Raw genomic sequence first — 27,168 nt, 5'->3', positions numbered from 1 at the left:
TTGGGAGAGACTTTTGCAGTTTCTTAGTTGGAAGAGATAAATGAATGGCACTGTGCTTTGGTACTACACCAAAGTTACACTGTTCCACAGCTCTGTGTGAGGCAAGAAGGAAAGGGATTTTAGTTGATATGCTGTAAATACCCAAAAGGGCCCAAAAGATCTAGGAGAGAGGTCAGTGCAAGTATTGTGGATGCCTGTGTCCTACTGACCTCACTGAGGGTTTTGATACAGTATTATTTTTGTGAGTCTAGGATTCAGGATTTTCAATCTTTTCTTGGAAGATTCCAGCTTGGGACAAAGATTGTTCCATCTGTTACTGACACTCTCCCTTTTCTAAGCCAGTGGTGCTCTTAAACGAGCAAGAAAAGGTTATAGTTGACGTGGTGGACATGGTTAATTAACTACAACTAGTTTGAGAAACAGGTCAAAATCACTGTACCTTTAGCTAACAGTCTATTTAAGTGATGGTGCCTTGTATTTTTGCCTGTGGTAAGGTTTTGAAAGCTAGCACAGGTGTTTTGCAATGAATTATGCACAGCAAAAAACCTGGCATGGCTACAAAATCAGGTCTTCTGAAGCTTTTTTTATAAGCATTTGGGTGGGAATGGAAATGCAAAGGGATTGTGAGTGACAAGGTTGGGGGGGGGGGGGGAATCGTCTCAGTAAGTTTGGGTGAACTTGTAGCCTGTGCACCCTTACCAGCTGCACGTACCTCTGTCAGGGCATGTAATTCTTTATAATCTGATGTAGAATAAGTATTTTAGGATGGAAAACTGTTCCGCCGGGTGAGTGTTGAGCACCGGGAGGGCTCGGTGAGAAGATGGCACTCGTAAACATGTTTCTGTTCCGAACACTCCGATTTCAGCCCGTCTCTATTTCTGATTGCCCTCCCTTCCCCTCACCCTCTGCAACGGAAGCTGCCCTCGGGCGAAAACTGTCCCGCCCTCCCCCCCCCCCCCCCGCGGGTGGGGGCTCCAGGCTGTGCCCCGCTGGGACCCGCCTGGTGCGTGGGGCTGCGGCCCCCACGGCCGCGCTCCCGCCCGCCCACGTGGCCGCCCCGCCCCCGCATTCCAGAGATAGTTTCTGGCTCCGCCCTCGTCCCGGAGACCACACCCCCGCCGCCCGGCCCCGCCCCTGCGCTTCGCTTAAAGGAGCCGTCACGGCGCCCTCTCCCCCTCGCTTTCCCCTCCCCGGGCTGCCCCCTCACCGCCTGTCCCCGCCGGCGCCTGGCCCGCTCCCGGCGAGGCGGCGGCGGCCGGACAGCGCGCCTCAGCGCGGCGCCGCCATGGCGCTGGAAGCGGAGGCGGCCGGGGCTCCCCTGAGCTCTTTCCTGAGGGACTTCCCGTCTCCGCTGGGCCCGGGGGAGCCGCTACCGTGGAGCTCCGCGGGGAGCGGCGCCCTGAGCAAGGCCGAGGTGCCGGGCGCGCTGGCCGAGCGGGCGAGGAGCCTCCTGGGCGGCAGGTGAGAGGGCGGCGGGCGGGGGGCTCTCGCCGGCCTCCCCTCAGGGGCGGCGCCGCGCTGACAGTTGGCGGGCGCGCGGGGGAGGGGCGGCGCGGGGCCGCTGAGGGGAGGGGGGCTGTGCGTGTCCCCCCTCCCGCGCGCGGCCCGCCAGCGCCTGTGCCGGGCTGGAACAGGTGCAGGCGGCGGGAGGCGCTTCCTCCTGAGGAGACTCCCCAACCTCGGCAGGGCCCGCGGGGCCCTTACGGTGCCGTCCGCTGCCTGGCGCGGGCTGCCTCGGGGGAGATCCGCTCAGCGTCTCCCAGGGAGTTTTAGCTTTTTTTAAATTTTTTTATTTCCCCCTTCTTAATTGTTTTTTGTGAATATTCTCCTGAAAGCTGGGCTTTTAATAGCGTGCTTCTGTCACAGGCCTCCTGCCGAGATCTGGGTCTTTACAGTAATGTTTGTGTGCACTCAAAAATATTTCTCTCCCACTGTGGGTGCATGACAGATTAAATTACAATCCTGCAATTAGCGTGATAGGGCGATTCTTGTGGTAAAGTGCCAGTAGTTTGAATTCAAGTCCCTAAGGGCACCTGTGTGGATCTACTTGAAAGTCTGGGGAGGGAGGGAGTCAGTGAGCTGCAACCTGCCCTGCAGGGCTATAAGGCGTAAGAAGCAAGCCAGCTAGAAAAGTATTCAGCTTCCTAGCCCTCTTGAGTTGTCCTGGTGAGTAGGGCGTGCTTGCGTGGGTTTCTCAAGTTGATGTTTTCTCAAAACTTCAAGAGCATAGTCACACCACCACTGGAAAACACTGCTCTTCTTTCAGTGATGTTTCTGCCATCCCCTGATTTCAGGAGAGACATCTTACAACCTTCATCCTTACCAGTTTAGACTTCCTCTAAGCTAAGAATTTGGATGTGACTTACTTGTTTTGGCAAGCTGGTGCTTCACCAAGAACAAGTTGTCTTGCTCTAACCTCTTGTCTCCTGATGCTCTTCTGTCTTTTGTGTCTGCTTCCTGACAGACACCTACCCCTCAGCGGGTAGGGCCTGCGTGTTCTGGGTTTTATGAAGTTCCTGCTACGGTCTGCTTCATTAAAGTGTTTTAAGAGTCAAGAACAGGGATTGTGGATGGTCTTAAAAAAAAAACCCCAAAACTAAGTGGAGAGCTGACTTTGTGCTATGGTACTGGGGATAACTAGTGAAGACAGGGAGTTAAGGAAGAGTGATTCTGTTTAGGTATGCTGAATGTTACCTGGTTACTAGAGGAATTTGATAAAGGAATAGAAAACAGCGTTTGAATTACTTGTCTCTCTAGCTACCATCTAGTGAGTTTATGAACACTGAACAGATTTTGTTGTTGTTATCGGAAGTGTATAGGTGATTTTTAGGTACTTAAATTGCCTTAAAAAAATCAAGTTACTTCTGTGCCTTATATTACATAGATGCTCCTGGACATAACATCATTCAGTTAAACAGTGTGCCTAAACCTAAAGATGAGAAACGCATACAAAAAAAATTAGTTTTTTAGGCTGTAGTTGAAAAAGACCCCGTTGATCATTGCATTACTTAGTTGTGCTTTGTCTAAATTGCTCTTGAACAAAATACAGCTGTTGCATTCCTAAAAGAGATTGCAAATTCATCGTGTGCACTGAATCTTTGAACTCCTTGGAGCAAGAGTGGGTCTGGATGAGCGCTTTAAAGAACAGGGTAATGCCAGTCTTGAACAAATACTTATCATATAGCAACCCATCTGCCACGTGGGCCAGGCTAATGTTTTCTAAAATTGTTTTATAGAGGAAGGTATGAAGCTGTAGAGATATGGGATAGGTTCTTGAAACTGTAGTGATTTTTAAAACAGTATTTCTGAGTTACATATCTGCTAACATTCTGTTGTTCTCTAGTGGGCATATTAACAAGTGGAAGCAGAAAAAGACTGCTGCTTTTGCAATGCTTTCATCTCACCTGTCACTTCTGGTGTTTACACAGAAAAGAGCCTGCCCTGTCAGAAGCTGCATGTTTCACATACCTGCCCTGCAGCCAGTTCTGATTAGACAGCCTGCTTTGTGGAACTTCTTAAGTCCTGAGCTGGGGGGAAAAAAGAAAAAAAGAAGAAAAAAAAAAGGGGGGGGGGAAGGGAAAGAGAGCTAAAGAAAGCAAAGCAGAATAAAAGTGCAGCAATCGGCTTATTTATGCTTCTTTTCACAAAACGTACTTGGAAAACAGAAATACATAAGGAAAGTGTTTTTATGAATTCTTGTGGCTGCCTGCAGGCAAAACAGTGAAGCAACCCTGTGTGTGAAGCTATGCACTTGGGCGTAGTGCAGCATACCTGAAGTGTCAAATGTAGGGATCTCAGCAGACTTACAGGTCAGTTTTGGACTCCCATGACAAAGAGGAACCTCATTCTGCAGTCGCAAAAAGGCTGCAGTTTCCTATTGGGTAGGCTAAGTTCTTGCATGTGGAGGAAAAGACTGGTAGAGCCCAAGGCCAAGACAGGAATCTAGTATTTTGAAAGTGCAGGCCCTCTTCTCATAATCCATGTAATTAAGAACCAAAACTAAAGTCTGTGATTGTGTGAGAAATTGCCAAACATTATGCTTTCTTTCCCATGTTCCCAGGTTTGCTACTGCAGATCAACTCAAAATGCAGTTTTGAAGGTTAAATGAACTTTTCAATTGATCTTAATCCCCCAAATCCTCGATAAAATAGATCAGGGAATGTAAGGAAATAGGAGAAAGAAGGATGCTAAAGGTTTTAAGAAAAGGAAAAATAAGGGGAGGGATGACACAAGATATTTAAATGTTTGTGTAAAAGTTGTTAAAGATGCAGAAGTGATGTCAGATTAGGAAGCGAGTTCGCGAGAGGTCACTGTAGCTTAGATCCAGTGATCTGCTGTTGCAGGCTATCACAGTAGCATCCCTAACACACAGATGGCAGCTCAGTGGAAAATACACACATTCAAATATTACAGTGTCAATATAACCAGGTTTAACACTATGAAGATGTTATTGGATGTACCTTGCTGACTTCTGGCATTGATGCTTGTTCTGTATTTCCTCAGTTTGAGACTTGTTTAACAATCCGGCATCACAGAATGTATTTTACATAATGATTAGTAATGATGAAGGGTTTCTCTATAGATCAAGTGTTATTGGGAATCGAGTTTGGCACACAGTTCTGCAGTTCTGCTTCTTATTTCTGCGTTGTCAGATACTTAATTCACACCCACACAGATGTGTGGGTCATGCCTTGAAGGGCCCAAAGCCAACAGAGGTCCAGCAATATCCTTGGCTCATGAGACAACATATGGTGATGTTTAGCTTGTCCTTCCAGTTGCTTGGAGGCATAAGCCTTTGCGTCTTTGTAAGGAGAAACATTATTCCTCCACCACCAATCAGGATTGCTGTTGAGAAGAGAATGGGGTAAGGAATAACATTTGTTAGGTCCAGCAAGGAGTTTCTGAATGCTATTGCTTCTCTAAGGCTACACACATCTCTTACATGGAAGCAGTTGGATATCTCAGGCTAACCCCTTTGAATGTCTTTACTAATCTAAAATGAATTATTTTAACAATCTTCTGCACATGCAGCTAGCATAGCGAAACACTAGCTAAGATAGCCAACCACTTTTGCTTCCTGGCAGGACTTGCGCTTAAATTGCTAATCCGGTGAAGATTTGCAGGTGTTTCTACTTTGAATAATTCATTTAAATCAATGGAACTGCCTGCCTTGTATGGAGCTAAATACATACATAAAATTCTGAAGAATTGGGGCAGGCTTAAGTAATCTTGTTTTGCAGAATTTTAATTAACATACACTTTTGGGTAAGAGCTATGTGTTCCAACAATCTGTGGAAATGGGTCAATGTGAATGAAGAGTCCATTAGTTACTTCCAAAGCTTTAGAAATTAACCTGAAATTGTACTAACTTGTACTGAAACAGAACATGAGATGAAATCAGACCCCTGAATACAGAAATTTCTCCTTTCCCTTGATAGGAGCTGAAACTTGTATGACCATCCTGTGACATAGCCAAAGAACAATGTGAAATTCCAGCAGCCTTCCTGTTTGAGGAGACTTTACTACAATAACAGTTGTGAGACTTCGGCTTCCTGTTCTGCCCCCTCCCAAACGATTCACTGTGTTTCATCTCTCAGTTGCCTCAGCATCCTGTTTTGTGTCTCTGTGTTTTACACAGTAACGCTGCCACACAAGGTGTGGCCCTGGCATCTTTATTTTCAGCATTTCCCTGCTTTTAGAATAGTTAATTCAGCAATTCTGATATTTTGATGTTTTTATGTGATGTAAGCATGAAGAAGGGAAACAAAAATCTTATCTTGCCTCTGGTTTACCCAATCTCTTCTTAAAACTCCCTTTAGTCCCTTCCTCTGTGAAAACTACTAATACCCTGTCTACTATGACCTCTGCTTTTAATAAATCCCCTGAAACTTACTTCCTTATGTCCTAATTTGTACCATTTAGTGTATATTATTGTAATGCACTAATACTTCTCATTGCTAGGAACCTGTTTACAGTATCAGTGATCCAATCACTTCAGACAAGAAAATGATTTCACGTGTCATTGCCTGCAAACAAACTTTCTAGTTTTTATAGGACCGGTTGTGCTTGGTAGCGAAAGCAAGCATGGGATTAGCAGAAACAGCCTACTCTTTCAGGAACACCAGTGTTCTCACTGGTTTATGATTGATAATGTTAGAATTGGAAGCCTTGATAAAGTTAACGCACAAGAGGAATGTGGCACTTCTGCTGTTTACTAGTTAATTTAGCAAATGGTTAACAAACCAGCTGTGGTAATTTTGGGTGGTGGTCAAAACTAGTTTGTTTTCTGTTGTGAGTGGTTTGCCCACTGCTGCTTCTGAAGCTGATGGCAGGACAATACACAGCTTGAGAGAAATGATGTGCAGCCCACACTGCATGAGTCTCTGGATAATAAAGTTTTTGGCTGTGCTGACCTGCCTCCAACAGTATATAGAGGCTGGACAAACTGTTAATTTTGTGGTCAATAAATTGCTTTTCAGAATACATTTCTTAATTTAAAACTCCCAGGGAGTTTTCCATGTTACAATATACTCTCAATAGTAATTTTGGGAAAGAATCACTTTGCCTTTAAAAAGAAAGTGTATGTATGGGGCAAGAGAGAAAAAACTTGATGAAATGCTGAAAAAAGGATCAAATCTATAATGATGAGGAAACCTTTAGGGCTGGCTTGCTCGTGTTTAAAGCAGTTTCTTTGGTTCTGCTTGGAAAACTGAAATTGTCTTTCTCTAGAATTTGCATATTTTTCTCTCGTAATCTGTGTGAAACACCCTTTCTGTTGCTGTTTGAATTGGACATCAAGGTAAGAAATACTCAATTTTGAAACAACAGGTTTAGGGCTTAATTGAAAAGTGGCTTTCGTGGAGTTGAGCCTCTCCTGTTCTGCTGTGTGGTTTTTCTTCCTGCTGAGAATGAAACGGAAGTAGCAGGTGACTCTCCATTGCACATTTTCTGTAAAAACTGTTCGATGATGACTGAAGGGTCTAAACAGATGGATTCTGGATTCTAAAGCTGCTGTTTCCAGTAGTTTCAGAAGAAAATCTGGAAAAAACTGCTTCATGTAAAGATGGAAACTTAAAAGATTGAAATTCTGTGTGGCATTGTTTATATATTTGTTTTGATTCCATCTTGTTCATCTACTGTAAAGACCTGATGTCACTAACACAAGAAACAACTTCCTATGCATTCTAGGATGTCAGATGTTCTCTCCTCAACAGATACATACTTTTTTGGTCACCATCACCCTGGGAACTCTGGGTGCTGCTGTAATAAATACTAATGCTTAGAGCCACTTGAGTGGAAACGTTCTGCAGATGATTACAAGAATAAAAAGGGGGGGAGGGAAATAAAAGTGGCAGATTGGGGAGAAAATACTGAATACAAGCAGCTTTTGTTTATGAGGAAACTTGTGACCTGCTATTATTTTGGCAGCATGAGAGGATCTTTCACTTACTAGAGAACTGCTGGCATTTGCAGATCTGCACTAAAAACACTTTGCTGATACAGCTGTAACTGCTGGAAACACACACTGTGTCCACAGTGACAAACTTTGCTTTACTGTCAAAGCTGTACTGTATGCAATCTTCTGGTGTTACAGAGCCTGGGTAGCAAATAAGGGTAAAAATATATCTTCCCTCCAATATAAGTCAGCTGCAGCTGACTTACACTAGAAGCTTTTGCTAGCAGATATAGCACCTCTTTGTTCCCCAACATATGCATATATATATGTGTGTGTGTGTGTGTGCACTCTGAAAGGAAAGGAAAAGAGGATCGTATGGTGGTGCTCTGGCCTGCAATACCACTGTTGCCTTGTTGCCATGACTTTGGTAATAATACCTAGAAAGAACATCATGTAACTTTTTTTTTTAATTTGAAAGGTGACAAGTGATCAACAACTTGGCCAATACAGTTAGTAATCTCTCGTGCTTCTCTTTACACAAACAGAGATTTCCTGACAGTACTGTGGGGGAATGTGTGTGTTTGGGGCAGGGGGATGTGAATTATTTTCCTTCCAAAAAAGTAACTAAAAATTCAGAAGGCTTCGCATGAACACGGGGTGTTTGGTATGTCCTAGTGAGGCTTTGTACCACTCTCCACCAGGTTACGCAGAGCTTGCTTCTCACTGCTCAAAGTGCTGAAGAGCAGCTGTTTGGAGTCTGCCATGTGCTGCACTACTCTGCTTTCTCAAAGCTGCTGTAAGCTGTGGGCATAGAGCACGACAGGAAGTCTGTCATCTGTTTTCAAGCCTTTGAAAAAAGTGTAGTCGTAGTTGAGGCCCTGGACAAGATGTGGTGGCCTGACCTTTGATGCTCTGGATGCTTCCCCCTTGCCCACAAAGCTGTTACTAGAGATTTCTGAATATAGCCTCTTAAATTTGAGGGGAAGAAGAGGTGGGGGCATCTTTGAAGTGGTGACTTGTTTGCAACACTCACTGCAAGCGTACTGGGGATTTAATGACTCAGATAAAACTAAATGATCTTACTAGGGTTTCTGCTTCCTGAAGGAACTTGTGTATATTCTGTCTTTTATTTCTGAAAGCTGATACGTAATGGGTCAGTAGCAGTCTTATGATTGATCTGACATATACGAATACACTGTGGCTGTGATGGCATGACAACTGGTCTTTTAAAGTGAAATAAAATAGAGAACTACATGGTATTGCAGAAGAGAAACAAGGTGAACGAGAAGTAAGTTCTGTTCTGCAACTTATGCCAAAGCTAAAGTATGCAAAAAATCATAATTGCTTTCTACTTCCGTGTGTAACTTTATTTTGGCTCACAGGTATGTATATCAACAGAAGCTTTGCATAGCTCCTTTTAACAATACCGTATGTGTCCAGTAGTCCAGAATCTTTCAAGGAGGATGGCATATAAAATTGTGTTCTTTATTAGCATAAGTATTGCTTTACTCTGTAACTTACCACTTTTATCTATACTCAAGTTCTTAAAATGAGGCTTGTATTTTACCACGAAGTGGCTGGAGGATATGAACTCCATGCTCCAGCCACTGGCAATCTGACTTTAGCTGGTGGTGAAGCTACAATGCCTCATCTACACTGTTACAACATGCATTAATTATTTTTTAATATTTTTTTATTGTGGTCAAAACACACCCTTTTTATTAGCAAAGAAATAGCCTGTAGCAAAGAAATTCTAAGTCTGTTTACTACTAGCCTGTGTAGGCTGAGGCTAGGTAATTAGTGTTACATGTGTCATAGAAATGGGGCTGACACATTTCTTCTAAGACTCTCTTAAGAGAAGGTAACATCCTTTCCACATAACGCACCCCACCAGCTTCCCTCTTCTTCCCAACACAGTTGTTTTCCCACTTAGAAAACAGCTACAGTATTTCTTCTGATTCATGAAGATTAAATTATGCTTGGTTCAGCCTGTCAGCAAGGTGTCTTGGGCTTCTTTGAAAGGAAGATTTTAACAGTAAGTGACATTCTTCTTTGCTTACAGGAAAGGTTTGAAGTCTGTTCTGGTAACTGCAGTGGGCTTCTACTTTTACGCTGGTTGCCATAGGTACTGTGTCTGCTTCCAGATACTCTCTAGCCAAGTGAGACCTTGTAGCTCTCAACTAAAGAAGCAGTTCTTACTCTTCTTTAATTACATATTTTGTTAACTCTTGAAGTCTCTGGTTTAGAGTATAAAATTAGAACCAGTAAACATCTAAACAGAATGGAAGATGCCATTGCCTTGGAGCTCCATTTACCTGAGCTTGTGTAAAAACCAGGCTTACCAATATAGTAGTACTAGTATTAAGAGTTTACAAAGTAATCAACAAATATGTTCTGTTCAGAACTGAGGTTAAATTAAATAGGTAGGGTCATTTTTTTAGGCTTTTATCTTTTGTCAACTTGTCAGAATCAACTGCTCAATGTTGTTGTTGCTGGCTGCATAACAAATAAAATCCTGATAAGCAACCATTTTCTTTGTATAGATTTGCAAAACTGTGGAGGGGGAGGAAATGCATAGGAAGCAAAGCTGAATGAAGCATATCAGTACTGAGGAATCTCTGAATTTCCTTTTTAGGAACTGGGTGGCAACTGGAAAGAGTTGAAGGATGTGACATAACTTGTAAACCTTTTCTTTGTTGCAGGCATCCTGTAAGCAGAGGTTTATACAGGACTTGTGAATTATAACATTTAGTATATTGCCTTTTGTTTAAGCTTCTTTTTATGGATCCAGTTCAGCAAGTCAGGGTTCTGGAAAGCAGAAGTCTACGAAGTTTAAAATCAAAGCATTAAGCTCTCTTGTGATGCCAAGCTGGAAACCCTGGCTAGATTTGAATTTTTTCCTCCAGCATAGCAGAGAAATTCTGAAGATGACTGAAGCTGTGGCTCTCAGTGTGCATTTAAATGCATAGCTGTTTCACTTAATATTTTTTGTCTCTGTTCTTGGAGCTGAAACCTACTTCAACTAAAGCTTCTGACTCTCAGCAGCATTAGCTGCTGAAACAATCTGACATTGTTTGTGTAGCTTGTATTTTAATATTCCTTTCTTTTCCACCTATACAAACAAAAACAGGAAGCAGGATTTTTTTTTTGGGGGGGGGGTTGCCATATCCGTTTCGGATGTGTTTCTTGCCTGACCTTTTAAAAGGTTGTCTGTTAGTGTCAGAGTGATTATAAGCAGGCATTGTTACTTTTAACTTGGGTAGGAAAGGAACTGACTCTCCTAAACATATTAGCCTGAAAAAAAAAAAGCGCCAATTTCTGCCTTTCCTTGATGTGATATGACTGCAGCTAGCACTGAAAGGACTGCAAACATGTTGCCATCTATTTGAAGTACCGAAATGACTCATTAAAGTAGGCCATCACTGCTACAGAATGCGTAGCATAAAACACGCTTCTGTTAGCAGCCTGCTGACTAACACAATGCTTTCTGTTTGCTGCCACAGGAGGTACTCGTACATGGCTGTGAGGATATGACAAGGCCTCTCTTTCAGAAACACAATGGCAAATGCATTTCAGCTTGTTGTCACGGGGATCTAAAACCTCACGGTCTTCCCCTCCCCGCTCTTCTGTACGCACAAAACCAGTCATCTCTGTTGAACCTCTGCAGAGACCAGTTGCTTCCACCATTTCTTACTCTGTAGCCAACCAGTTTTATGTAGGACTTCCTAAATGTTTCCTGGGAAAACAAAGTCTTGTCCTTGACTTGCTGCAGAGGTGCCTTAATGTGTTATTTGCTTTGGTTGTATAATTTGATACTTTGTGGGTATCAACACTCCATGAACAATGGATAAAATGCTTTTTATGCGCGTCCATGCTTATTCTTCATTGTGCTCTTTGAAAATGTCTGGAATGTTGGTGCCTGCCATGGGAATATAGTGAATATAAAAGAGTTATTTTCTAGTAGCCCCATTTTAAAGTTGGATGGGGCTTATTTGTTTACAGATTCAAAAGCAGTATAGCAAGTATGTGCTTCCTATAAAGCATGTAGCTTGCATAAAGCATTGAGTAAAAAGGAGAGGGTGTGTAGATCATGCAGCGTTATTGTCTTCTAGATGCTTACCTAAAAGCTTCAGCTAAGTCACAAGTGTTGGAGTCTTTTCTTAGCCTAGTCTCCAGTGCCAACTCTTTGCACCTTCTTCCTGGGTGATTTCTTTGGGGAACTTCCAGTCAGGAGAAACTGAGTGTTAAAGAGCTGTAGGTTAGTACTGAGCATGACTTTTATTGTGGAGGGAGGGGAACTGCTGTCTTAAGTAACCTTCTTGGAGACTTGCGTGTACCACAATGCAGAGATCCTGATACTCTCTGTGGTAAGACAGTTGACTGCAAGCAAGAAATGTTGCGTAGTGAGTAGAAACAAAATGTTTGCATTCAGAGGCTAGAATTGAAGGTAGCAGTTCCCATCTGAGAGCTCAAGAGAAGGAGGTACCATCTGCGACTGGAGTGTGAGGCAACAGTTTGAAAACATGATTCATACGCTTCTTCCTCTTTGCATTCTTGAGAAAGCAGTTGTCTAACTGAAGATCTGACTAAAGATTTGTATGAATAAATACTGAACATATGGTTTCTTCTACTAGTTTACTAATGAAGTTGAAATTATTGTGTGTAATGCTTTCTAATTCTGATGTCACCAGCCATAAACAGTGAGGTTGTAGCTCAATTTAAACTAATGCAGTCTATTTTGCTTTCCCTTCCTTTTCTTACCAGCAGAGGTGTTTCACCACTTCTTGCAGCATCGTTGATCCATGCTGCAGTTGATGAAGTCCTCCAAACAGACTTGACTGAATTTAAGCAGCAAAGTGTGGAAACAGAAGAAGGAGAAGGAGATGAGGAAAGGTTCACCTGTAAGTATACTTTTTTCCTTCTGTGGTTTTCCCAGAGGCTATCTGTTGGAAGACTTCAGTGTTTTGAAACGCTTCCCAGAATATTTGGTTAGGCTGTCTGGCAAGCAGCAGTGAACAGAACTTTATTTGCTCCTGCTGGGTGTCTGTGGGATGAAAGGTAGCTATGCTAGTTTTGTGGGCAAGATGCAAACATGGTGTCTGGAGCCCCAGACTGATTGTGTGGGTTGGCTTTCTGGAAAGGGAAGAGAATTTCTCCTCCCAAAAATGGTTAATGACTGTGTCCACTGTGCTTCCTGAACTGAACTAGTTAAGAACTTTTCCTCATTGGAGAGCTTCATTTAAATTGAACTGGTTCAGTTCATATCTTAAGTTGATAACCTATTGTATTTTTGAAGTGCCCTTTTCTCTTTGGTAGCCTGACCTTAGCTAATTACTCCTATATTGTGACATTGGCATCATCACAATTTCTGTTGTGCAGCCACGCTGACACCTTAAATTCATCCATATAATCCATCTTGCTTTTGTCTGTTCTTGGGACCAGGTTTTGGGCCCTCCACAACCTGAACATCTTGAAACTCGAGATCTTTTTCTTGGCAAGTTTCTCAATAATCTCTTTTTATCGATTCCTTTTTCTCTGTCCATCTTCCCCATAAAGATGGGATGCTGAGGGATGAAGAACCTGATGCATGTGTCTTCTGCCTGACGCCTGCATTTTCCCCTATCTGAGTAATCGGGGAGAGAACAGACCTTGGTGACTGAGTACTGGGTTTGTGCCTCGTGTAACAGATGGTCCTATTGCATTCACATGCTGAAGTGTTTTAACATTAGGCTTCACCAAACCTTCAATCCCAATGCCAAGAATTGAAATGGAGCAGGATGCAGGCAGAGCCGAAGATAGAAATGGAGAAGAGAGACGTCTTAGGCAAACTAGTCTATCCTGTAAGGGGAAATAATCGCCCTTCCATTTCCCTGGGATGACTTCAAAGGCGGTTCAGCGTGCCCCAGAGGATGCATCTCCAAGCAGAGCTCTGGTAATGGCCAGGGTACAGCACTTTTCCTGAAGCCTATTTCAGTATTCACCTACAAGTCTGAAACGGCAGAAAGGGGAAGACATTTAATTAAGTCTTGCTGCACCCCGAGTATTTCATCCCTTGCCTTAATGTTTGTAGCCTTCACATGTCTGGAGAGATTTAGCAAGTTTCCAGCACTTCGCATGGGAAGAGTTGGCTTCGTATCAGCTTGGCTGGGGCCTAAACAACATGCCCTGGCTCTCCTCCTCCGGCGTAGGGAGAAATGATTCGGCAGTCGGCGTTCAGGGGGAATGCGAGCAGCGGCATGCGGGACATCAGCAGGCCTGCCCCCGAGGCGAGAGCGAGCCCCAGCCGGGCGGGGGGGGGGGGCGGGGGGGCGGCTCGCGTGCTCTGCCGCCCCCCGGCGGAGCTGCGGCTGCGGGGAGGCCCGGCCCGGCTGGGCTCGGTGGGGCTCTGCTGGAGCTGGAGCCTCCCAGCACCTCCCTATAGACCCGGCTTCCGAGTACGTTCCGCAGGCCCTCAGAGATTCTGGCAGGTGCCTCTTCCAGTCGCTTTGAGTTCAGTCTCCCCACAGTGCCCGATTGTGGCACTCGGTGTTCTGTTGTGTCTGTTGGTCCGTAAGCAATCACACGGACTTCAGTGCAACTAACCTAACCTGGAGCAGGACGCTGCCCGAGATGAGGAGCTGGCAAAAGAAGAACTTTGCCTGACTAGATCACTGCAATTGTAAGAAAATAAAGAGGTACAGGCAGCAGTACTAGAGCATGGCTTTGTGCAGGGGAAACTGAAGGAGATCAAGGTACTGTTCTTCCATAACTAGAAGCTCTATATTATAGAATCATTTAAGTTGGAAAGGACCTTTAAGATCGAGTCCAACCGTAAACCTAACACTGCCAGAATGTTTGTTATGTTTGCAGCAATGACCATCAGGCATGTGGTAAGATCTCCCATTGTCAAAAGTGATACAAAAGCATCTCCCTTATATCAGAGAGAATTGTATCTTACTGTGCTCCGGTAGTGTATCTTTATTTGCTATTGCTCAACCTTTATAAGAAAATAAGGAACAGCATATTGTAACCCACATATGATAATTACATAGGTTTTCAGCACAAATATTTTGCAAAGCAGCTGGAAACTGGTCATCAGAGCATCTTGCAGTCACTCTGCTGGGGACGCTTCATTGACTCCCATGTAATTATCTTTGAGGTGAACTGTAGCAGTAATAGAAGATGTGAGCTGCTATGTATTTGTGAGTCTAGGATTATAATTTCTAGTTCTGGGTCTTATGAAAATCTTGGGCCCACAGACCTTCAGTTAGTGAACCTCATTTGAACAGCTAAGAAATTACAATGTTTAGAAACAGTGAGTAATGAAGAACTTGATAGGACAGGGACATTTTCTTGGTCACAAGCATCTAATGTCTCTGGAATCCTGTATGGTTACATTATACTGGTGACACTTGTACAATAACTCATGCTGCTGTTTTACTCTAAAGGCTGTAAAGATACAGGATTGGAGTCTACTTTTAAGATAGCACAGGCAAAGTAAGAAAATCCTTGGATAAGTTCCATCTTGAACTAGTTCAGGTTCTCTCTCACTACTCCATGTTGACAAATGCCCTAGAACCTTCCCTGTTCTGGTGGTTGAAACGTTCTTTAATTTCCATCATATATATTCCTGTCTATTTTATGTTTGTTCATTCTTGTGTCACCATTGTCATTTAGATCAAATTGCTATTCACCATTCCCCTATCGAACATTATGGAAATCTGCTTACTATTCAGGTACTTGCATTGTCTAATCTCAGCAAGAATATCTACTTTAAAGGCATTAATTTCTCTGCACGTTTGGACTGTAGTTGTTTTCCCTATCTTGTAGCTGGTAGTAGTAACTAGCTACTACAACCGTGTGTATTTAAAAAGTAGTTTTCCCTATCTTGTAGTTCAACAAGGCCAAGTGCCGGGTCCTGCACTTTGGCCACAACAACCCCATGCAGTGCTACAGGCTTGGGGAAGAGTGGCTGGAAAGCTGCCTGTCGGAAAAGGACCTGGGGGTGTTGGTCGACAGCCGGCTGAACATGAGCCGGCAGTGTGCCCAGGTGGCCAAGAAGGCCAATGGCATCCTGGCCTGTATCAGAAATGGTGTGGCCAGCGGGAGCAGGGAAGTGATCGTGCCCCTGTACTCGGCCCTGGTGAGGCTGCACCTCGAATACTGTGTTCAGTTTTGGGCCCCTCACTACAAGAAGGACGTGGAGGTGCTAGAGCATGCCCAGAGAAGGGCAACAAGGCTGGTGAAGGGTCTGGAGAACAAGTCTTATGAGGAGCGGCTGAGGGAACTGGGGTTGTTTAGCCTGGAGAAAAGGAGGCTGAGGGGAGACCTTGTCGCTCTCTACAACCACCTGACAGGAGGTTGTAGCGAGGTGGGGGTCGGTCTCTTCTCCCAGGTAACAAGCGATAGGATGAGAGGAAATGGCCTCAAGTTGCGCCAGGGGAGGTTTAGATTGGACATGAGGAAAAATTTCTTTACTGAAAGAGTGGTTAAACATTGGACCAGGCTGCCCAGGGAAGTGGTTGAGTCACCATCCCTGGAAGTATTTAAAAGACATGTAGATGAGGCTCTTAAGGACGTGGTTTAGTGGGCATGGTGGTGTTGGGTTGATGGTTGGACTCGATGATCTTAGAGGTCTTTTCCAACCTTAATGATTCTATGATTCTATTCTATGCTATTACATCACCTTAACTGTACAGCTAGGAAGAAAGATGTTCCTTTTGCCACAGTACAGTATGGACTCTCTCTTCCTGCATTGCAATAATAACTCTTTGGCAAAAAAGCATTCTTGGAATGAAACAGAAATGGTTATATAAAAGCAAGGTATGTACCTGTGCCTATATGAGTACCACTGTTTGATGTGGTATACTGCAGAAGAATTTCTGGTGTTAAGGTACTAAATTCTATGTCAGATTTCGCAAGCTTAATATTTAAACAGCAATGTGTGTCCAAGTCTTCTGGTCAGTATTAGTCAAGACATTTACAAATATGTAAACTAATAGCTGTAGACAAGGCTGTCCTATTTAATTATGTTTGTATATGAGATGACTTAATATTTAAAGGATTTAATATCTTGCCCATTCACACCTGCATATTAAGCAAACCAAAAGTAGTTTTGGTTAATATGTAGTGACTGCTAATCAAAGATCTGTGTTTAAATTTAAGCTTTCAATTCTCCAGGCCCAGAGATGCATCTGAAGCTGGCTATCCAGTGTTGCTGAGAAAAAGAAATGCTTGAAAACCAGGAGTTATAAAAAGGAATTCTGAGGAAACTTTAATGCTAGCAGTGTTAGCAGGAGTCAAGATAAAATAGAAATAGGAAAGATAGTTCATGCACTGCAGTTCTTTAGGAAACACATTAGTGACCAGCAAATTATTTTTGCTCTATAGATGATCTTTTCAATGCTTTTTGAAGTTAGTTGATTTAGCACTGAGGCAGGGTTCTTACTCAAATAACAAAACTTTAAATTATTACCTATTCTGAGAGAGACTGCATTGCAAAGCTAGACACAATGCCAAACACCAAACCATTCAGTCTGATGAACAATAAGTTTGGATTAATTGATCTTTGGGACCTATCCAGAAAAGGATTTGAGTGTCTGGCTGGAGCTTTTCACACTATGCTCAATGGGTGTTTACAGTTCTGCTCTGTAATGAGAAAGCAGGAAAGTGGCGGAAGTGTTCTTCTGTCCCTCTAGCTCCTACAACCATGTGTATTTAAAAAGATAAAGACAACAGCTTAAAATTCTAATCTGTTCAGCTCAACTATGAGTTGAGCTATTGACCTCAGCAAAACATTCTCAGACTTCCTTGTTGTTTCAGTGGAAGTGGTTCAGTAGGACATAACCTGACCCAAAGCCAAGCTAATGCTTTTTCAACCCTTGTGTCCAAGACAACAGCAATCTCTTATCTTGAAGGCTTTTCTGCCCGCTTGATTATTTCCTTTTTTTTTTTTTTTTTTTGGTAGGGATTGCACTCCTACCACTATATCTTGTGCGTTTTACTTACATCATAATAACATTTATGTCTAATATGACAGACTGATTTTTGGGTCTTTGTTATGATTTTTGTCATGTAATCACCTATTTGATAAGCCTCTGTTTTGAAAGAGAACTAGTAAGTAAAGAAGCTGCTCTTATCCTTAATGTTACACTGTTTTCTATTGCAACTTTCTCTCCACGTTATTCTCGGGAGCCTATTTTAATTCTTGCAGAGCCTGTAAAGGCAGAGTGCTGAATGTGTGTATGTAGCACTAAGGAAAGAAACTTGAAAGAAAGACAGGCCAAAAGATGGGGTAATGTAGGAAAACGGGGCATGCAACTTATTGTTTTGTCTTTGTGCTGTCAGTGCTGGATGGAGAGTCGTTGCAGCGCTGCTTCTTTAACAAGCTTCGGGATGTTTGCTTTGAGTGGCAGAAGCAGTTGCCACCACTGAGACCACTGAAGCGGTTCCTGCTCGTTTCCATCCACGCCATCCGTAACACTCGACGGAAAATGGAGGACCGCCACGTTCTGCTCCCAGAGTTCAATCAGCTGTTTGGTTTATCAGTAAGTCTGGACAAAATTGGGGAGACCAGTTTGTTAGCTTTTCAACAATCCTGTAAACACAATGACCTAGTGATGGATGATCTGTGAAATGGTAAGAATTTGTTGCCACATTTATCATGTCTGTGCTGGAGCAAGGACTTACTGACTCAGGTTCCTAGGGGCTAACTACTGCCCTGATAAAGAAGGATCTTGTGACCTTGGGTTTCATGTCATAAGTGATATAGAGAGATGGGAAGTTCAGTTAGTGTTATGTTGCTGGAGTTATAATGTTCTTGTGACTGAAGTAACTGATATATTAAGAAAAGAAGGGGGGAGAACAGCAATTGTACAAGTGCCAATTAATGAAGCTGCAGTGGGACTACATAACCAGCTGTCTGCTGTTTCAATTCCAGATTATTTTCAAGGATATTAAATGGCTAACAGCAAACAAAGAAAAGTAATTCCCCTGCAAAGTACCCATTTTATCCATTTTGCATGTGGGTAAACTGACTTAAATTGCCCTTACCTGTGCAATGTTGTATGGAAGAAAGATAAAGAATCTTTGCTTGCTGGTACCAGTCTATGAGCTATTTTGTTTTTGAACATGAATATGTCTTCCTCTCTCTCCCTCTGGGCAAAAGGATGACATTGATCGCGCTTACTTTGCGATATTTGACGGCCATGGTGGAGTGGATGCTGCCAATTACTCAGCAACCCATTTACATGTAAATGTCGGGCTACACGAAGAGATTGTTAAGAATCCAGCTAAGGCCTTGAAATGCTCTTTCCAGAAGACAGATGAAATGTTTCTTTTCAAAGCCAAAAGAGAGGTGAGTGGGTAGAGATTAATTCCATTGTATTTAAATAACACTGAGAACTGTTGGACAACATGGTATTATCCAGAAAATTATGGCAGTACAGTTTCTTTGAATTACTGACTTCTTTATGAAGTTATGCTACATGTAAAAGTTTTCTTTGATCAAATTACTTTTTTTTTAGGAGAAAAAAAATGACAGTGCTTGCAAGTTCAAGATGTGTGATTGAAAAGAAGTGTTAAGTGGTTTAAATGATCCTGACATACCAATTATTTGAGAGAACACTCTGCTGCCTCTTTGCCTAAATTAGGCAGCCTCTAGATGTTCTGTTGTCCTACCTCTTACCTGGAAAAGAGGTTTCTCTCTTTGTGATAATACGGTCACTATCTTCCTCTTTCTTGTCCCACCATTAATTTCACAGGTGGTTGTAAGATGAAAAAAGTATTCTATGATTTAAATCAGACTCTTCAGTTCATTAAGCTTATTGATTAACTTTGAATCAAGTTGGTATGATGAACATTCTTTCTTCAAATCTACATAATGGGAGGATGTTTTATTATACAGTTTAATGAGAACTCTTTTATTATAGCAGTAACAATATGGAAGTATTCATTGTTAATATCTTAATTTCTGTCAATGAGGTACAAAAGAGGGACCAGCATCTTCATGCGGTCTGACTCTCACTAATCTTTACAGGGAATCTAGGACAGTTAGGTTCCTTCCTTTGTTAAATACCCAAGGATTAAGGGGATGTATGTGGAGCAAGGTGTCTGTAGTTGCTAGTGGTAGAGTGGAGAATGTGAAAGGGATTGGGGAGACCTGTGTTTATTTGTGAAATGTTCACACTACTGAAACTCAGATCCTCTTTCTTTTCTGTGTGTCTCTGTGTTTTGAACAATAGAGGTCTTAGTCTCTTAGGTCAGTTTTGGAATTAATAGCAGAGAAGAAAGAACATAACAGAGGCAGTATTAGCCATCTGCACGTTAGAATATGTAAATCGTTTATTTCAAGTCTGTCTAATATCTTGTACCTTTTTTCAGGTACCTGAATTATGATTGGCCGGTCTACTCTGCTGCATTTAAGTGTGATTAAACCTAGGTTTACAGTATTGCCATGTAACCTAGTAGGGCTTGTTGAATATTCATCTGACATACCCGTTTTCTTCCGCAGAAGCTGCGGAGTGGTACAACAGGTGTATCTGCGTTGATTGTAGGGAACAATCTACACATAGCATGGCTAGGGGACTCGCAGGTAATGCTTGTGCAGCAAGGAAAAGCTGTGACATTAATGGAACCTCACAAACCAGAAAGAGAAGTAAGTCTGACTTGTTTTTTTCTCTCGTGTGTGTTGTCAGAATCTCTCATGAAACCTTTTGGAATCAAGCCTTCTTAAGTGTTCGGTGCTTTACTTAATTACATATATTGTATGGTAGGATTCAGAGAATTGACAATTTCTTTTTTTCCATCCACTCCTGTGTCTTGAAAAGGTGATCCCTACAACTATGCTCCCTTGAAAGTACTGATGGTACTGGTAGTCCTGACTGCAGTTCCTGCTCAGACTGTCTTTTCAAAATTTGTAGTAATTAAAGACTTTCACAGGATTTTTTTTGTGTGTGTGAATTTAAAACTGCCTGTTATAAATTAATTAATTTGAGATTAATAGCTACTTAAAATGTTAGCATAATGCAAGTCTTTCATAATATGCTATACTGTCATTCAAAAGCTAATGATAATCTACTAGCCTAACTGGCTTAAAGTGTATTGCATTTTCTATATATTTTAAATAGCCAGATATTTTATTACGTGAAATTTGATGGGGATCTCATGACTTTAGATAGCATTGCATGACCCTTTGCCTTCATAGCATGAATATTTGTAATAACTGAGTAGTTAAAGAAGTAGGAATGCAAATGCTATTGTTACATAGTCTAGTTATCTTGTATTTTATTCCAAGTATTTATATATTTATCCAGTTGCTGTATGGGATGGGAAGAAGTGGCAGGAAAGGGTACCCATCCATATGGGAAAGAAAATGATGATACAAAAACTTAAGAACTCTGCTTTTTTTGTGGACAAGCCATGGTATGGTTGGGAAGTAGGTGGGTTGTTTCCAGTAATCTTAAGTGCATGTTTCCGAGCTAGATTCCGATATGTGTGTTTGCTATATTCATAGTATAAATACAGAAGCTGAAGCAGCTCTTGGTTTTGGGTTTTGTCTTTTTTTTCCTCTTTGATTGGGTAACAACAAGGTCAGTAAGCCATGGATAGGCTTTCAGTATAAAAATTGTATTCTACTGTTTTTCAGGATGAGAGAGCACGTATTGAGGCTCTGGGTGGTTGTGTAACCTATATGGACTGCTGGCGGGTTAATGGTACCTTGGCTGTTTCCAGAGCAATTGGTAAGATAAACCATCAGAATTATTATAGTTCAGATTAAATTTGATTAAAACACACCACCTGAGGCTGTATGTTCACTGTAAATGACACTTTGCTCAGCATCAACCAAATAGTAAACTACTCTTACTGTCTTTGCCTTAAGGCTAGCTTACAGCTATATAACTTACATAGCTTGCAGCTATATAATCTTTTTGGTTTTACCATAAGCATAGAATGTTGTTTTATTTTACATACTAGCCATGACAGTCCTAATTCTTTTATACTTCTAAGTCTTTTGCTTCTTGTACGTGTCTTTGATACTGTGGTGTTCTACAGTAGCTTAACAAATGTAGAGTATTTAATTTGTAAAAGTGGAGGAAGTAATAAATGTTCATCTAGCCTTCTTTATGTGTCTGAATGTCTGCTTTGGGGTTTTTTTTGTCCACTTTAATACTAATATATCTTTCTCCTGACTGCAGTTCTTAAGTCAGATTGCTGCATCCTCCTTCAAATCACACATATCCAGCGATTTAGGGCATTTTAATTGTAGTATTCCAGAATCTTATTAAATGAGCTTGCTTTGCTACTCGCCAATTAGGGCAAAAAGAGAAAAGACCCTGGGCAAGTACAGTAGATAACTGTAATGTATGAGTGGAAGCAAATTAGTACAAATTTGTATAATACTATTTGGATCAATAGCAACCCATGTTTAATAAGTATGTCCATATGAAACTGATGAACTAAACACAGTGAGACGATTCTTATGGCATTGTGCTATATAGCTGGATAGCTAAGAAAAATCTTATTTTCATAGCATTCTGAAGGCTGTACAAGAGACACCTGCAAAATGAAGGCCTGACTATCTCCTTGCACAAATATATTTCAGAGAGAAAAAACTTTGAAAGAATTTCTTTAGTTTCCCTGCAAAATTAGGAAAGAATGAATTAGAGTAACTCCTCAGAAACCCACTGAATTTAGGTAGCTTCCAAGCATTCTTAAAGAAACAAAGGCCTTCCATGCTTATTCCATAGATTTTCACTACTCTTGTCCTGCATCAGGTACCTCTGGAATATGATCTGGCTGTCCTTGAGGACAGTAAAAGCAATTGGTGGGTGAAGAAGTAACTGTTTACATTTGAAGTAATAAAGCCTTTATTTTGATTCTTTGTCTTAGGTGACATATGTCAGAAACCCTACATCTCTGGTGATGCAGATGGAGATTCATTTGAGCTGACTGGTTCTGAAGATTACTTGCTTCTAGCCTGTGATGGATTCTTTGACGCTATCAAGCCATATGAGGTTGTAGACTTGGTCCTAGATCATTTAATGCAAACCAAAGGAGTGGGTCTCAAAGCAGCAGAAAGACTGGTGGCTGCTGCAAAGGAAAATGGATCCAGTGATAACATCACTGTTGTAGTGGTGTTCTTGAGGGATCCTCAGGACATCTTGGCAGACTGTCTCAGAGACCCTAAGAGCCTTGGGACTGGTGATGATGCTCGGAGCTTACCCTTTAATTTCCTCAGCTGTGAGGCAGCAGCCACACAGTGACAAAATCTGCTTAATCCAGAATGTTCAAAAAAGTTCATGTAAGGAACTGCTTTCCACTGAAGAAGCCTCTAATACAGTAGGCAAAATGTGTCAGGAGAAAAATGACAAATGGACAAACAGTTAATAGAAAGGCAAAGCTCCTTTTACTGAGTTCCCATTTGTCTTTTCCTTCCTTCCTCTTCCCTTCAAAAAACACTGAGCAGATGTGGAAATTATACAGCTATTTCATCTCTGGGAGCAGACTTCTAAAGCATGTCCCAGGGCTGCTGGTCATATCCCTCTGCCCTGGAAGTGGTAAGAAACCATAATATGTATAAGCTAATGGGTGAGAATACCCGTTTGTGAATTCTGAGTGAAAATTTAAATTGGCACTTAAAAAGAGTGCTGTATGTTGTATTTAATTGTGATGTTACTTTGGAGATTGGGAGGAGAGAAGCTGTCACCATCACAGAAAAGCTTGTTACTGTGTGTGGTCTGTAGGAACAGGCTTGGTGTGTGAGAGCCTGGGTGACACCATTATACTGTGTAAGTTGCTTTTGTTTCCTACCAAAGATGATATTACAAGAATGACGTGGCCTCTTATTCAGAGACATTTAATTTTGTCTGTATGGAGAGGAGAAAATGAAACTGAATGTTCCAGAAAAAGAGCAAGAAAGCTAACTAGCAATATCCCAGGCAAAATGATACAAAATCAGCTGCTTTCTGGGATGCTCTGGTTTATAAACTGGAATCCAGTATTTAACTGCACTGGATTATTTCTCCCTAACAAACATGCTTTATTGGCTGTTTGGCAACTTGAAAAGAAAGGAGCCTTATTGTTGTATTTGAGAGAGATCTTTACAGTATGTATGCTCTAGCAGTTAAATATGCTCTGTTTCTGCCATTTTTTTGTGTACTATAACAAATGAGAATTTTATTTTTATTCTAAGTTTTTATTTGTTTATTTACTGAACTTTACAGTTGGAGGAATTTTTTGCAGTGTTACTTTATTTTGTTGTGGTTTTTATTTAAATTAGAATTTTAAAGTGGCTGTGTCTTTATTATCTGGTTTTAAAAACTGACTACCCTCAAGTGCCTTAAATATTTCACCCAAGGATTGCTGGCTTCCTGTCATATTCTGGTGAGCCAGTTCACAGTGTTTTTAAAATGTGACTTTTTTATTTCATTAATACTAATGTTTAATGCACTTAAATGTTTCATTTTTGTGAATGATTTTACTGGGAACTAGTTTTCAAGAAAACAACTCTTTCATTGTTGCCAAATCTTGTGGCTTGTAGTAAAAGCTTCACAATACTTACTGTGACTTACCCCCTGCCCCATGCAAAAAGCTCTAGTTAGTTAATCATAAAGTAACAATCTCAGTCATCATGACTTTCATTTAAAAACAAGTACACTTCTGACCTTCACAAGAAAATCTAATAACACAAACTAGAAACAGTGTAGTAACGGGTTTTGATTAATAGATGGTTAATTTGGCCATACTTCAGGAACTTTTTGGGTCTAAATAACTTTCTAAGGAGATGTGAAGCTAAGGTGAGGATGAAAGAATCTTAATGAATGTGTATGTTGTGCAACTGCTATATCCATTACATGCTAGAGCCTCTGGTTGTGTTTTGTCTTGCCTTGCTGGCCTGGCTAAGATCTGAAGGCTCAATGGTAAATGTGTTAGTAATTTCTGTATCTAAACAAGAAGTGCTTTACATCTGGCAGCAAGATTGTATGTCTAATTTAGAAGCACACGGCATTGCAATATGTCAGTCCTGTTGATTAAAATGTGTTGAACTTTAATGTTGCTTAGGGAGGAAATTTAGATAGAAGAGTTGAGATGGCTGAAAGGAAGAACAGAGCAGCACTGTTTATGTCTATAGTGTCTCTGAATCGTTAGCTAGTGTGGAGCAATGCAGTTACCCAAGTGACTTGAGTTTTTTGCTGGATTACTATGGACGATCGTACAGTTTAACATAGAAACTCCTCAGTGAGCTACCATCTCATTACATAGCAATTCGGGCAGTGACTTCCTTGTTTTTCTATGCAACAACAGGAGCTTTTCCTCTGAGAACATTTCAAGCACTTTTCCATCCTACATTTTGCTGTCCTAAAATATGTGGGCAAGGCTTTCTGTGATGGCAGCCTGGTAGAGTAGGTGTTAATTTTTGTAGTGAACCTCTTCAATTAAGGAAGCCTTTAGAGTTGCATAGTTATCCCTTTGGATTTACCATCTCCTGTCTCTTTGATTTCTAACCCAGATATTCAGTGTCATGCTAAATTCTGATGACCACTAGTGCCTCTTGGTGTCTTGGAAATAGTTCTCATTATTAATATAGTAAGAATCATACAGTTTTGTTTGATTTCACTGCTATCTGAGGTTTATCAGGAGAGGGGGAAGCTATTGTATTCATGAAGGGAGGTGTGAAATGTTGGTAAGGTCATAGTGTGGGTTTAGTTTCTGAAATTTGCCAAATTTGCTGAAACATGGAGGGAACTGAACAAGCCAAATTCTTTGTAATGATGCTTTTATTTCAACCTTTTTGGGGCAGATTTGCATTACAGAGGAAACAAAGTCTTAAGTCTTTCAGTGGATACTTACAGCTATGTGAGAATATCCTTTTTCGTTTCAAATTTGATAGATTTCTTTTTTTAAATGGTAGCTGAGTGAAATGGGCCTTTAGAAAGCTGTCTGTGGTAATTAAAAAATCTAATTCTCAAGCTGTGCTCTAGGGATGAAATTCTGCATTCTGAGAAGCTGTTCCCTTATATAGGTGTTTTCATTCTGAATGACCTAGTGCCTCATTTCTTTGAGATGTAAGTGGATAGGAATAGTCTTTGGGAACTCATACAGATTTCAGTGGGGATAAAAAATATTTCTCTAATTTTCAGAGACTTCTTACTAGCTTTAAAAAGTCTGGTCAGGTCTATAGGAGTTGTAACTGGGTAAAAAATGGCAGTTTGTATTCTGTCAGTGGAATAAATAAGTCTTAATGTGTCATCTACAGTAAAATTCTGAATACTGTTTGGGGGAGCAAAATTGGTTTTGGTGATGTCTTACCTATTCTTGACAGCCTCATCAAAACCTGTGGAAACTTCTTTTTTTTTTTTTTAACATGAAAAACCAACATTTCAATTTGATGTTAAATCAGTAATGAAAGTATGACACAGGATGCAAGTATGGATTTTGGAAGTGCACTTTTAAAATTCTGTCGAAAATGGTCATCAGGATGGTCTTATCCTTGGGATCACAAGGCAACCTCCAATTTTTGTTTCACTTGTGACTTTTATATCACTTTTAGAAGCCACCAGCTATAATGCATAATACTGTTACAAGAAGTGTCACTAGTATGGGTGGTGAGGAGAGAGGGGAAGGAGGTCTAGCAGAAAATATGGAGTTGAACTAAATAGTGCAAAATATGGAATGGTGCTATGTTTTGAATTTACAGTACTAATCTGCTACATCAGCTTTTCTTATCTTTCCTCTTAAAACTTCTTGGATTTCTGTTGGCTGTTCTGTTCTGTTTTCCATCTCTCCTTTGGTTAAAAATAATAGGTAATTTTGGTGAGTGAGTGCTCTCGCCTCTCTGGGCCTTCCCAGTGTCATCTACAATATACTAACACTTGTCCACCAATGTCAAATCGACTAATGACAAATTGACTAATTTGCCTGTTTTTGTTGTCTTTCTGATGAGCCTGCAACAAAAACAATTCTTGAGTCTAGCCAAAATCTTTGAAGCTGTAGAAGTTAGCTGAAGGATTCAAGACAAATGGTAAATGAAAAATGAAAGTATTTCCATATTTTATTAGACTCCAAATTAATGCTGCTGCATTTTAGCACCCAGCATCAGAAAAATTGCTCCTTAAAGGAGCCTGCATTTTTAAAACAGAGCACGCGTAAATTCTTGTATTGTGCTTGATTGAAAACTAGCTTTAGTCATTCTGCTCAGTGGGTATCCAACATCTCTTTTGCTTATGGGTAATTCATACTTCTACCTTTCTTTCCCTTCCGTTCCCTACCCCACCCTCTCCTACAAAGAAACATACCTAAGACAATGAAGTCTTCCAGGTCTGACATAGACAAGATTACAATTTTACAAATTACATTTGTTGGGGGGTTGGTTTGGGGTTGTTTTTGAGAATACAGAGGATAGAAATGCAGGAAAATTTTTAGAACAGAGGGAGATTAAGTAAAATCCACCCTCTGAGTGATGGAGGAGTGAAAGAGAGAGACAGGAATGCATTTAAGTATTATTAATGCCTATTTTAAAAAGGAAGTGGGCTGGAAAATAGAGCTACAAATGTCAGTTCTTTAGAGTGAAATACCAGTGCTTGAAAGAATTAGAAACGCACCCATTAAAAAGGCAAAAATCAGATGTGGTAACTCTGTCTTCAAATAGCCAAGGAAGGAATCACAGTAAAAGCATCCGAGGTGACTTACTGTGACCCCTCAACACTGTCTTGGAAGCTAATGCTACTAAATGGATTTTTCTAAACATCCGTATGTGTAAGGTAATGCTAAGAGGGAGCATTCAGTATATGCAG

At 41.2% G+C, this 27,168-nt stretch overlaps 1 protein-coding gene across 1 annotated transcript; it reads left to right on the top strand.

The window, feature by feature from the left end:
• The first annotated feature begins 1,285 nt into the window (after positions 1 to 1,285).
• PPM1F (protein phosphatase, Mg2+/Mn2+ dependent 1F) lies at positions 1,286 to 26,258 on the top strand. The gene is made up of 7 exons (XM_076353420.1): positions 1,286 to 1,461; positions 12,164 to 12,297; positions 17,723 to 17,922; positions 18,543 to 18,731; positions 19,887 to 20,030; positions 21,021 to 21,114; positions 22,265 to 26,258. The coding sequence occupies exons 1-7, from the start codon at positions 1,286 to 1,288 to the stop codon at positions 22,636 to 22,638; spliced, it is 1,311 nt and encodes a 436-aa protein (XP_076209535.1). The 3' UTR covers positions 22,639 to 26,258.
• Positions 26,259 to 27,168: the final 910 nt, after the last annotated feature.

Source organism: Aptenodytes patagonicus, chromosome 15, assembly GCF_965638725.1.
Source record: "Aptenodytes patagonicus chromosome 15, bAptPat1.pri.cur, whole genome shotgun sequence".
NCBI classification, from domain to species: domain Eukaryota; kingdom Metazoa; phylum Chordata; class Aves; order Sphenisciformes; family Spheniscidae; genus Aptenodytes; species Aptenodytes patagonicus.
Note: the sequence above shows the minus strand (reverse complement) of the source record. Positions and strands in the feature narration are given on the sequence as shown.

Bases quoted from the DNA above. Each gene is read 5' to 3' on its own strand.
- PPM1F (XM_076353420.1), top strand. From the start codon at position 1,286: ATGGCGCTGGAAGCGGAGGCGGCCGGGGCTCCCCTGAGCTCTTTCCTG. The intron at 12,298-17,722 runs GTAAGTATACTT...TTGTGCTGTCAG, and splicing joins AGATGAGGAAAGGTTCACCT to TGCTGGATGGAGAGTCGTTG. The intron at 21,115-22,264 runs GTAAGATAAACC...TCTTTGTCTTAG, and splicing joins GGCTGTTTCCAGAGCAATTG to GTGACATATGTCAGAAACCC.